Below are 13197 nucleotides of genomic sequence, written 5' to 3'. Positions count from 1 at the left end.
ACGGGGCCCAGCGCCGCACGTGAGGCCTGGCTCTCCTCTGCTCCCCCGCCTTTCCTCCGGGGCCTGCCGGGCGGGGTCCGCGGGGCCGCGGGCAGGCCTTCGCGGGTCCCTGACGTCGGGCCTGTCTTCCGTGCCGAGCCCTGAGCCGAAAGCCGGTTTCAGCGGTGGTGAACCCGCAGGGGGTCCCGAGCGGCGGCTCCCGTCGCTCACCCTGTTTGGAGGCGGGGACGTACCCCTGAGCGACCTCCTGCGGTCCGGGCCTGGGAGGGTCCTGCTTCCGTCTCTCCTGCCACCAAGTCCTTCTCCTGTGCGTGGGGTTCGCAGGGGCCGGACGGCTCCCGTGAGCTTGACCCCAGGGTGGGCCGGGTGACCGTCCCCCCGCGGGGAGTGTGCCCCTGGCATCGGGCTCTGAGGGGCGGGGCGCGGATGCCTCGCACCGGGTCCTCGCTCACAAAGACAGTTTTCGGTTGATCCAAGCCCCTAACATCGCCCTGTTTATAATGGGCAGAGGGACGCGTTGGTTTGACGTGCGGTAGTAGGAATTTTTGTTTTCCCCCTGGGGACTGTTTCAGTGGGTATAGCATTTGAGTGGGTAATGGAGGCGACATTTCAGACGGAACCACAAGTGCACAGCTGGGGGGCAGGAGGCGGCCGCAGCACTCTGGGCACTGCCGGGGTGCGCGGCCGAGAGGCCAAGGCTGCAGGGCGCGTTGGGGCAGGTTGTTCAGGGGCTTGTTGCTGCAGAAGGGAGTTTATAATGTATCCCGTGATGTGGGGTTGAGGGGCAGAGCGTTGGACTTCGGCCAGAGGATTTGAGACCAAGGACACCTCTTCAGAGTATCGCCTGCCGCCATGTGGCCTGAGACTTCGGGTGGGGGGAGGTGTTAAGGCTCTTTTGTTGGTGTTTTGGGGCTCAGGTGGGACAGAGGCTTTAGGACGGAGAGTAGAAACAGTTAGCAGGCACAAACCAGCCTGGAGGCATTCGAGTGGAGGCCAGAGACGGGAGGAATCCGGGCTGGGTCCCAGGTTTCTGGCTCCGTAGCTGGTTGGTTCCAGACGCGTCACCTGTCGGGAGGAGCTGGTGTAGGGAGGAGGAGACAGTGGGTTGTGGAGGTTGAGGTGATGTTGGCGCAGTGAGAGATCCTCTCTAGGTTAGTTGGTCGGCCCCAGGTCGGGTCAGAGCTGCAGGTCAGCTTGGGACTCTTCAGTTCATTGGCATGAGCTTGTCCAGGGAGGCTGTGAATATGAGGAAGGGCAGAGACTTGCAGACGGAGCATGGGGAACCTCAACATTTAAGAAGCAGATAGGACCCGGCCAGCGTGGCTCAGTGGTTGAGCGTTGACCTATGAACCAGGAGGTCATGGTTCAATTCCCAGTCAGGGCACATGCCTGGGGTGCAGGCTCCATCCCCAGTGCGGGGCGTGCAGGAGGCAGCCCGTCAGTGATTCTCTCTAATCATCGATGTTTCTATCTCTCCCTTCCTCTCTGAGATCAATAAAAATATATTCTAAAAAGAAGGAAAGAAAAAAAGAGAAGCAGATAGGAAAAGCTGCCTGAAGACAGAAGGAGAAGCAGACAGGGGTGGGCAGGTGGGAGCTGGGAGGTAAAAGGTGAACAGTAGACTCAGGCTGGAGTTGCAAAAAGCTCGAGTGGGCTGGGTGAGAGGACAGCAAGTGCTGGCCCACTGGCCGGACCGTTGACCCTCTCGATGACCAGGTGGAAGAGATGAGAGGGAAAGTGCCCAAGGCGGTTCCTCAGCTCCAGCTGTTTTAGGCCGACATAGTGCCAGAGTTGGAGAGCTTTCAGTTTTTCACATAGGGCTGGAACCTGCATTTTTATGTGAAATCTTTTGAGTTTTTAAAAGCCGATAACTATACCCTGGCCAGGTTGCTCAGTTGGTTGGAACCTCATCCGATTGTGCCAAAGTTGTGGGTTTTATCCCTGGTCAGGGCACATGCAAGAATCAACAATGAATGAATAAATAAGTGGAACAAGTCAATGTTTCTCTCCATCCCTCCCTCTCTTCCTTTCTTGCCCCCTCTCTCACTTTCCTACCCTCCCTCTCCCTCCCTTCCTCTCAAGTCAATAACTAAAACATTAAATAAATAAATAATAAAAGCTGACAACTACTTTGAAAATGAAGTTCATCTAGTCCAGGCCAGGCAGAATTAATCTGTGGGGAGATGTAGTCTCTGGCTATCAGCCCCCCCCCCCCCCCCCCGCCTTAAAAAATGTTTTTATTGATTTTTAGAGAGAGAGGAAGGGAGAGGGAGAGAGATAGAAACATCAATTATGTGAGAGAAACATTAATAGTCTGCCTCCTGCACACCCCCTTCTGGGGATCAAGCCCATAACCCCGGGCATGTGCCCTGACCGGGAATCAAACCAGTGACCTTTTGGTTCCTGGATGGACGCTCAACCACTGAGCCATACCCAGCCGGGCTAAATGGTGTTCAAATGTGAAATGGAGGAGAGAGAGTAGCCAGAGGGAATTCGGATGTAAAGGAGGTCTGAAAAGGAGGTGGGCATCACTGAGCCCCTCTCTGCTTGATGTTGCTTTGGGGGAACTTTCCCTCCTGAATTCAAGGTCCCACGTTCAAGCCATTGCAGAGGGGCTTAAAGGTGCTAAAGGTCAGAGCTAGAGCAGAAAGGGAGACACAGAGCACGGGCACCTTTTGTTTTTCTGAATGTCTGGGAAGGAGATAAAGATGATTGCACATGCAAGTAAGTTTGTCAGTAACACCCCTGTAACCCCCCCTCCCCCCAAAAAAAGTGTTAGGGGCTGATGGGGTGTGAGGAAGGTGGGGATGCCTGGGAATGGCTGGTAAGAGAAACAGAAGGGAGCCCACCTGGACACTTGTGGACAAGGTTTCTCAATTTCAGAGCTGTTGACATTTTGGACCTTATAATTCTGTGTTGTGCGGTCCTGTCCTGTGCATATATCTGATTAGTGGAATCCCTGGCCTCTACCCACTAGATACCAATAGCACACACCCTTTTCCCAGTTGATCAAAAATGTCTCCAGACATTGCCCGATGTCCCTTGGGGGAGAGGCAGGATCACCTGATGCCTCCCAACCTCCACCCAGTAGGAGCAGAGAAGGTGAACTAGAGTTAAACCAGAGTTGTGGGAGGCGGGGCTGGGGCACTGAGGGGGTGCAGTGGGAGGATGAGGGTGGGGAGGTTGCAAAGGCCAGGGCAGCAGGCTGGATGGAGAAGAAAGTCACTTAGGTTGCTGAGGACTGCTGAGCTCGCTCATTGACATGCCTTGCCTCATCAAGCAGGGCAGCTGAGTTTCCAAGAGGGGACTAGAGTCAAAACAGGCGCCTTTTAGGGTCATAGGCATCAAAGGAATCAATACCTGTGAAGCACTTCGAGTAGTGCCTGGCACATAGCAATGTGAGTTACTGTGTTGTTTTTTTTTTTTAATATATTTTATTGATTTTTTTACAGAGAGGAAGGGAGAGGGATAGAGAGTCTGAAACATCGATGAGAAACATCGATCAGCTGCCTCCTGCACACCCCCTACTGGGGATGTGCCCACAACCAAGGTACATGCCCCCGACCGGGATCGAACCTGGGACCCTTCAGTCCGCAGGCCGATGCTCTATCCACTGAGCCAAACCGGTTAGGGCATGAGCTACTGTTATCATTAGTCTTTTTAGTTGTGAGTGACAGAAAACTAGCTCATATAGGATTCCCGAAGACAGGGGAAAAGGAAAACCATTACACCTAGAATAGGGAAGGAGTAGTTCCCCAAAGGGTCATCAGGAAGCTGTTACCAGAAGTTTCACGCTTTAAAAATACACACAGCAACTTGTGTCATTCAGGAGTTTCCCCGCGTGGATGATTTTGGTCAGTGTTTCATATGACTGTGTGTAACTGCTGGATTCCTGTTAATGAAAGCCCCAGACACCCCGATGTATGGGTGTACTGTGGCTTGGCTAACCAGTCCCCAGTAGTGGACATCTTAGGTGGTTGCCAGTCTCCTGCTATTGAAAGCAGACCAGGCCCTCTGGGTCTCTGGGATTCGCGTAGCTGGTCATGCCGCCAGCAGGCAGTAGCTTAAAGCTGGGTGCTCAGTGAGTCCCTTCCAGCTGGACCTCCTCCCAGGGGGTGTGTCCTGTCTTTTTTCCAGCCCCACTTGTATGCCTCCCTTGGGGATTAGGAGTGTCTGGGTTACAATCTATTTATGTCTCGGAGCTTCTCCAGGGCTGAGTTCAATCTCTGTCGAGGAGCCCAGCACAGGATACCCTTCAGCATATGCTTGTTGAATGGCTGCTGGGCTGGAGCAGTCAGTGCACCTCCTGCGGATGGGTCCCCTCGCAGTGCCGTGCCTGCTGTGGATGGGTTAAATTTCGATGCTCCTTAGGACTCCCCTGTCGCAGGGGTCCTCAAACTACGGCCCGCGGGCCACATGCAAATACAAATATTGTATTTGCTACCGTTTTGTTTTTTTACTTCAAAATAAGATATGTGCAGTGTGCATAGGAATTTGTTCATAGTTTTTTTTAAAACTATAGTCCGGCCCTCCAACGGTCTGAGGGGCAGTGAACTGGCCCCCTGTTTAAAAAGTTTGAGGACCCCTGCCCTATTGTATAGCACAGGCTGCTCCAGCCAGCCAGAGGGCCAGAGGCATGCCCCTGGCGTTTGGGTGCAGGGGGTGGGAGATGGTATTTCTTCTGGATTAGTCACTCTAGGATGAGTCATTTCACTCACAGAAGTGTAAGCAGTTTTCTTTCCTCTTTTATTTTAACTTTTTTTTTTTTTAATTTTAGAGAGAGAGGAAGGGAGAGGAGGGGAGAGAGAAAAACATCGATGTGAGAGAGAAATACTAATCAGCCAATCCCTGCACGTACCCTGGCCAGGAACCAAACCGGAGGCCCCCACTACACAGGATGATGCTCATCCAACTGAGCCACACCAAGCCAGGGCTCAACAGTTTTCTTTCTTTCTTTTTTTAAAAATATTTTTATTGATTTCAGAGAGGAAGGGAGTGGGAGAGAGAGAGAGAAACATCAACGATGAGAGAGAATCCTTGATTGGCTGCCTCCTGCATGCCCCTAACGATTGATCGAGTGTGCAACCCGGGCATGTGCCCTTGACTGGAATCGAATCTGGGACCCTTCAGTCCGTAGGCCTTCGCTCTATCCACTGAGCAAAACTGGCTAGGGCCAGTTAAGAAAACTGTCAACAGTTTTCTTAATATCTCTTACCGAGTAGTCTACTTGAAATGCCTACACACCTTGCTTTTATTAAGCTAATCTATGACAGCAGTATTATTTGTCCGCCCAAGTGCCAGTTAAATAAACCGCCTTGGTGCCATTCTCGGTGCCCTGATGGGGCAGGAAAGGGGTTCTGTGTTTCTGGCCCAGTTGGACCCAGTTTCTGTGCTGTGGGGGTCATGTTCTTTGGAGCTGCTCTAGGCTTCAGAAGTGGCTGGGGTTATGTGTTGGGAGATCCAGTTATTTCAGAACTGGAATAGCCATCTCCTGGAGTCAGCAGTCTGTCCAGCCACCTGGCCAAACTGCATAGCAAAAGATGAATCATTCATTCACGTAGTAAATACCTGTGCCAGTGACTGTGTTAGTGCTGGAAGGTGAATGATATGGACCTTCTTGCCTAGGGAGCTGGTGACTTAGTGGCAAGAAAGGCAAGGAAATGAGTTCTCAGAGATGTCCTACCTTTATCCAGGAACTGAAGCCTTTACTGTGAAGAACGTGGGCCAGGAGTCAGGCCGACCTGGGACAGTTATGTCTCTCCTCTTATAGCTTTGTGGCTGGGCGGGCTTCTTCACTAGTAAAATGGTGAGATAATAGGACCAATTTCAACTGTTCTGAGGCTATAAGGGAAGGAAGGCCTGATTGGGAAACACTCAGCATGGTGTCCGGGCCACAGGAAGCTCTTTAAGTGGCAGCTGTGACTATTGTTGCAGTTACTTGGGGTTATAACGAACCTTCTCATGATAAAAATAAGAAACACTCGCCGAAACCGCACTTCATAGATCTTCCCGCTGCTTGGCCTTGGGAAAGGGTTTGGAACGTGACTTAGCCTCACAGAAGCTTCTCCTTTCTCTGGAAAAGCTGGTGCCTGTCTTGTCCTTTGACCTGCCTCTGGGAGGCCAGTGAGGGGCGAGAGCTGGATCTTCCAGGGGGCTGGGGCCTGCCTGCTGTTCTCACGTGTTGAGTGCCGAATGCCTTTGAGGTGTCAGCCTTGACCTTGTAGTGAACCGAAACCTCAGGAAGCTTAAATGGTGTAGGGTTTTGTTAGATGCTTCACGCCCCCTTAATCAGGTTTTCTGAGAATCAGTGTGATGACTGGAAAGGTGAGCTGAGGTGTTTTTCCCGGGGTTGTCGTCCGTGGACCAGAAGATTTAAGCAAAAGTGTGGAAAATTTATTACAAGCAGATTCAGACTCCCTGAAAGGGAGGGGTCCCAATAATGGGCTTCCCCCCTAAAGCCTTGTAGTCCAGGGGTACACTAGTATATTTGTTAAAAGCCTGCTCTAGTCTATCTGTGTTGTCACCTGATTGATTCCTCAATTCTTCTAGCCCAGCAACAGACCTGAACTGTCCCTGTTTCGATGTATTCCTTCTCTGTCCCTGTGCTGGACTCTCCCTGTGTCTGTGTGTTCTCTCTCTGTCCCTGTGCTGAACTTTCCCTGTTTCGATGTGTTCTTTCTCTCTTTCTCCGGTTCGTACTCCTTGTTGCTACAGGCCCTCCCTTGGTTTCCCATGCCTCCCACTTTGAGTCCAGAAACATTTTATTATTTCTGCTTGGTTGGTTCCTGTGATTAGCCTGCTCAAACCGCCGTGTCTGCCTCTGCCTATGTTCCACCTGCCTTTGTTTCCCACTGGACCCTGCCCTATCTGCCTGCATTTCAAGTTAACCCTCTTGACTGCTTTAAATAATTTGTTTCATGAGTAACTTATTTTGTACTTATGGCTAAGGCATTGTGCTAAGCTCTGTGGGGAATATATGGCTTCTGGTTTTAAGAATTTTATTTCCTGCCTTAACCAGTTTGGCTCAGTGGATAGAGCGTCGGCCTGCGGACTCAAGGGTTCCAGGTTCGATTCCGGTCAGGGGCATGTACCTTGGTTGCGGGCACATACCCAGTAGGGAGTGTGCAAGAGGCAGCTGATCGATGTTTCTCTCTCATCGATGTTTCTAACTCTCTATCCCTCTCCCTTCCTCTCTGTAAAAAATCAATAAAATATATTTAAAAAAAAAGAATTTTATTCCCTATAGGTATAATAAGGCAGTTGTACATATTTTTAAGAGGAAAGGCTGAGGCTGTGTCTTACAATAATGATAAGATTAGCTATTCTTTATTGATTACTTAATATTTGCTGCTGCACTGATCATTTTAGACACTATCTTATTTTTTATTAATCCTCACCTGAGAATATTTTTCTATTGATTTTTATAGAGAGTGGAAGGGAGGGGGAGAAACACAGAGAGAGAACATTGATGTGTGAGAGAGACATTAATTGGTTGCCTCCCACATGAGCCCAAACTAGGGCCAGTGATCGAGCCTGCAACTGAGGTACATGCCCTTGACCTGGTCTGCAGGCCAACACTCTATCCACTGAGCCAAACCAGCTAGGGCTAGATACTATTTTCTTTAAATTCCATGACTATCTCGTGAGAAAGGTACTATTTTTCTAACTTCTCAGAGAGCCCAATGTGTGTAATAAGGGATGGAGTTACCGGGGCAGTAGAATGTGGAACTTCAGAGAGGAAGAGACAGTTTCTGTTTTCTGTGGTGGGAGAAAAAGATCAAGGGCATCTTTTAAAATTTTAAAATATTTTTTCTAAATATTTTTATTGATTTCAGTGAGGAAGGGAGAGGAAGAGAGAGACAGAAACATCCATGATGAGAGGGAATCATTGATAGGCTGCCTCCTGCATGCCCCCTGCTAGGGATCGAGCCCGCAACCCAGGCATGTGTCCTCGCCGGGAGTTGAACTGTGACCTGGTTCATAGTCAACACTCAGCCATTCAGCCACACCGGCTGGGCTTTCATATAGATCAAGGCATGTTTATGAAGAAGGGGCATTTGAATTGGGACCAGAAGAGTGGATAGGATTTTGGGAGGTGGAACCTCAGAGCTTTAACGAGGAAAAAGGTGAGGAGTATATGGATATTGGTAATCGATTCCTTCGCTTTCCGTGGTCACCTTTTTCACTTAGAGTGGAAGCCGTGGGTGGGAAGATAGGTGATTACATGTCCTTTGAGTCTCACCGTTGGGCTGGGGAGACACATGACTTCCACATGACATGAATGTGCCTGCAGTCAGGCAGAGGTAAACTCTAGTCAGCCGCTGAGTCTTGAGTAATCAGGAGGGAGGAGAATTAGTAGGGGCTGGAACAGTAGGGGAGGAAGTTTTAGGGAGGAGATGGAAATTCAGATGGTTTTAGAACATCCGAGTACATCAGAAATCTGACCTTGAGAATTAGTCTGTTTGCAGGGTTTGAAAGAACTTCTCTGTCAGGACCAGTAAGCTATGCATTGGAGAGGCTGGTTGGCCTTGATGGGCCAGACAGTGGGGAGAGGGGGGTGTTGGGAAGATTGTTTCAGCGACTGCTTTTGTGAGAGAATATGACCTGGCTCAGTCTGGGGATGGGGACACGTGGGTGGGTATCCTTGGGTTGCAGCACAGGTTTTCTCGAGGGAGGAGAGGAAGAAGCTGCTACCATCAGCACCAGGAAGGATGCATACAAATGGGTGTCCCAGGGAGGTCGGGAATTACCCCTCCCTCAGTGGACTGTGGTCTCATGTCAAGCTTCTGATAATGCCCTGCTCCACGTAGCTCCTGCCTCTGGCTCTGCCCTGATGCCCTTCACTGCTCAGTGTCCTCAGATTTCACCCAAGTATGAGTATTCAGGTGGGGAACCCTAGTATGATTGGATCTGGGTCCCTGGGAATGTGTGTGGTAGCGGAGAGGGACAGCATCATGAGGAGTGAAGGCGAGGAGATGTCCTCAGGTGAGACTGACAAGCTGCCAACACATGGAGAAGCTCCTTACATAGAATGGTCAGGGAGGACTTCAATAAGCCAAGGCTTAGATTTAAGGGTGTTGCTTTTGAGGAGATGGTGAGATGACCAAGTGGAGCCACCTAGAGCCTCAGTATATTCTGTCCTCCTGTCACAAAGCTAAGAAACTTACAAGTGGCCTCCCAGGTGCTGGCCCCTGCCACCCTCATGGCAAGAGAGTCCTGCTCCCTGCACTGGCAATGGATCCCCTTTCAGGGCAATAGCTTGACAACTAATGTGCTTGTTCATTCAGTCAGCAAGTGTTCACTGAGGCCGTGTCATGTGCCAGCCACTCTGCTTGTGGGGACAGCACAGGATGAGCCTGTCTCGGCTGTCGCCTAGAGGTCTGATCCCCTCGAGGTGTGATGTCATAGCTCTTGGCTGTCATATTTATTTTTCTTATTATGCTTTCTGTAATTTTATTATGCTTTCTGTAATTTTATCTTTTATTTACTTGACAGATAAAGCCACAGACCCAAGCATGCCAGAACAGGATTGGTCAGCTATCCAGAACTTCTGTGACCAGGTGAACACTGATCCCAATGGGTAAGGTGACCTTCACGCTGGACCACGGGGGTCCTTGGACTAAGTGCATGCCGTTTGTCTTGGGGCTATTTTAATAGCCTTTCTTTTTTTTTCCCCTCCACAGTCTACTGAGAACATCATCTTTTTTTTAGAGATAGCAAATTCATGTGGTTTTTTTTTTTTAAAAAACAAACAAACAAACGAATAGTCAGTTTGTAACTGGCAATTATTTTTAAAATAGCATTATGAAGTAGTCATACTCAGGAGACCTGGATGTTACGTACGGGTAGAAGGTAGCAGCGTGAAAGAGCTCATGTGCTCTCCATAATTTAAATGTAACCTTTCTTTAGAAGAGGCAAGAAAAGGGCAAGGTTGTGTTAAATTTTTTTTCCAAAGCATCTGGACAGGAACTGAAGAATCAGGTGTTTAGTCTGCATATTGCTGACTATTCAGCATTTGGAAATGGGCTAAAAGTTTGATCGCACTGTCTACTCTAGTGTTTATCAGACAACAAACAGGGTCTATGTTGCTCATGACCTGGCTACCCGTAGGCCTGGTCCTGACTGCTCTGCTCGGAGCTTTGGGGTGCATGAGTTGGGGAGGGTGGTGTGTCTGGACAGCAGTAGTTGTGGGAAGGGAAAGTGGGGTTGGCCTCCTTCAGAGGCTTGTGCATGGGCCATGTGCCAGTCACATTCCACCTCTGTTGTGGGACCAAACTCCTGGAAGGGAGGAGACTTCATGGAGCGCACTTAGCCAGACTGTCCGCCCAGAGCCCAGGTGTCTTTGTTTTCCCTTAGCCCAACCCATGCGCCCTGGCTGCTGGCCCATAAGATCCAGTCTCCACAAGAGAAAGAAGCTCTTTATGCCTTAACGGTAAGCTTGGCCCTTAGCCTCAGTTCTCCTGTCCTGAGCCAGAGGGAGCTGGGCCCCAGCCCCATTGTGGAGTGGTGGGGAGCCTGCGAGGTTCACCTTCGCTGGCCACGGAGGCTGGGCTCTGGTCGCCCGTCCTAGGTCTGCTTCTAGAGAGCAGCGCCGAGCTTGCTTTGGGAGAATGAAAGGTTTTATTTCCTTAGCTCTTCATAGACCAGGGCTGGTAAGTTAAGTGCCCACAGGGCCAGACTGGTGACGTAGTGAGTGAGCCACTGGGTGAGGACCAAAATCCTGGAGAGCGCTCACCCAGCCAGGGAAGGATGGCTGCAGTGTGGCACCGGCTGGTATTGCCAGCCATGAGTTTGGGCCCATTGTTGTTAGAACTTCTTGTTTTTAAAGAGAAACCATAAGTCCAGATTTTTGTATGAATTCTCTGAATTAAAAAAAATATATATTTCATTGATTTTTTTAGAGAGAGAGGAAGGGAGAGGGATAGAGATAGAATCATTGATGAGAGAGAAACATCATCAATCAGCTGCCTCCTGCACACCTGTGGGGATTGAGCCCGGGCATGTGCCCTGACCGGTGGCCTCTTGGTTCCTGGCTTGATGTTCAACTGCTGAGCTACGCCAGCCAGGCGTGAATTCTCTGAATTTTTTTATGTTGGTGACTAACCTGACATGTTTAACAGTAGTGTGGACCAAAGAAAATGTGTGTAGGCCCCACTTGCATGCCAGCAGGGGACGTGTGGCTCAGCAATTCATGGGCCTTACATACTGGATGTGGCCTCTGAGTGGGAGGGAGTCACCTGCCCAAAGGATCTCAAAGGTACACACACCACTGAGCTGTTTTCTGGGCACAAACCTGTTAGATATAGCAAGATCAAATAGGTGCTTTTTAAAAAAAATCTGAAAATGTTACCCTTTCCCCCAAACTTCACTGTCCTCATAGTCCCAAGTAAAAACTAGCTCTGGCTCCAGCAAGTGCTCATCAGATTTCAGGCGAGCCTGGAGCCAGAGGTTTTCCCATTCTCGTGGGAGCCCCGTGTCTGTGCAGGTGCTGGAGACGTGTGTGAACCACTGTGGAGAGAAGTTCCACAACGAGGTGGCCAAGTTCCGCTTCCTGAATGAGCTGATCAAAGTGCTGTCCCCAAAGGTGAGTGCCGTGGTCTTGGCCCTGCTTACTGTACTGCACCTGGCTCAGCCTTCAAACTCTTGCCCCCTCCTGTGTACGGCCTGTCTCAGGTTTGTGAAGGAGCTGAGAGAGGAGGCCCTAGATGGCAAAGCTCTCTTCTCCAAGGTCGAGGATGACTTTGCTGATCCCTGCCCTCCATTGTTAGCATCTTTACATTATTCTCCCTTTAAAAATGGCCTTTTGGCCCAGACTGAGGGGCTCAGTTGGTTGAGTGTTATCATGTGCACTGAAAGGTTGCCAGTCTGATTCTTGGTCAGGACACATACTTAGGTTGCAGGTTTGGTCTAGGTTGGGGAAGGCAACCAATTAATGTTTCTCTCTCTCTTCCTCTTCCTTCTTCTCTTTCTAAAATCAATAAAAATCCTATGTAATAAAAGACTAATATGCAAATCAACCGAACAGCGGAACGACCGGTTGCTATGATGCGCACTGACCACCAGGGGGCAGACGCTCAACGCAGGAACTGCCCCCCTGGTGGTCAGTTCACTCCCACAGCGGGAGCACCACTCAGCCAGAAGCCAGGCTCATGGCTGGTGAGCGCAGCTGCTGTGGTGGGAGCCTCTCGCGCCTCTGTGGCAGCGCTAACAATGTCTGACTACCAGCTTAGGCCGGCTCCCCGTGGGCTCCCAGACTGCACCACCCCTCAAGTGCATAAATTTCATGCACTGGGCTTCTAGTGTGTGTGTGTGTGTGTGTGTGTGTGTGTGTGTGTGTGTGTGTATTGCCCAATGGCCTTATGGATGGGTGGCCTAGATGGGGAGCACAGGTTTCCTGGTAGACAGCAAGAGATGCTAGATGTGGCTTTAAGTTTCATACCACTTCTTGCCTTGTCCTCTGCACCTTCCCCCCTGGCACCTGTCTCAGCTCCGCATTCTCAGGTAACTGACACAGATGGAGCCTTTCTTTGCTGCTTTCCAGCAACACTTCTCTGATACCAACTGTGTGTCCTACAGTTTAATTCAGTTCAGTTCTGACACTACCCAGAGTTAGTGCAGAGCCTACGTGATCAGGACTTCATGATACTTAGATGATGCCTAATTTAGACACCAGCCATGAGTCTGTTCTTCTGCCTGACCAACTACAGAGTTGGACTTCTCAGACCACCTCCACAAGGTTCCATATTCACTACAGGAAAGCACTGTACTTACTGTGGTTATAAAGGAGACAAATGGAGGGGATACATGGCCAGGGTCTTGGGGGGAGAGGAGCAAGAGCTTGTGTGCCTTTCCTTATGGCGCCCAGCCCACCACCCTTCAGCACATCCATGTGTTCAGTCAGGGAGCTTGGTGGGCCTTGTTTCAGCTTTACTCAGAGTTCTCGTATGAAGGCACAATGGATTAAATTATTGGCTGGGTGATTGGACTCACTCTCCAGCCCCTCTCCTCTATTGGGTTCAAATGAGGCTGAAAGTTCCAACCCTCTGATCACATGGTTGGCCTTGTGGCATAGTCAGCCCCTCCCTTGAAATGAATTCCCACCCTGAGGTTAGCTTAAACTCAGGTCTGGTCCAAGGGGGCTCGTTGTAAGTAACAAAGATTCCTATCACTCAAAAACTTCCAAGGGTTTTTGAAACT

At 50.1% G+C, this 13197-nt stretch overlaps 1 protein-coding gene across 5 annotated transcripts in view; it reads left to right on the top strand.

The window, feature by feature from the left end:
• The first annotated feature begins 8818 nt into the window (after positions 1-8818).
• GGA2 (golgi associated, gamma adaptin ear containing, ARF binding protein 2) overlaps positions 8819-13197 on the top strand; it is a 29136-nt gene continuing 24757 nt past the window's right edge. For 3 of the 5 annotated variants that reach the window (XM_023751562.1, XM_023751563.1, XM_023751559.1), the window contains exons 1-4: positions 8898-8985; positions 9496-9580; positions 10357-10432; positions 11486-11584. In XM_023751562.1, the coding sequence (XP_023607330.1) occupies positions 8901-8985; positions 9496-9580; positions 10357-10432; positions 11486-11584 (345 nt within the window). In that variant the 5' untranslated portion in view covers positions 8898-8900. The other 2 variants (XM_023751560.1, XM_023751561.1) reach the window with 2 other exon arrangements.

The sequence above is a fragment of the Myotis lucifugus genome, unplaced genomic scaffold (assembly GCF_000147115.1).
Source record: "Myotis lucifugus unplaced genomic scaffold, Myoluc2.0 scaffold_22, whole genome shotgun sequence".
Lineage (NCBI taxonomy): Eukaryota > Metazoa > Chordata > Mammalia > Chiroptera > Vespertilionidae > Myotis > Myotis lucifugus.
This window is presented reverse-complemented; position numbering and strand designations above follow the sequence as displayed.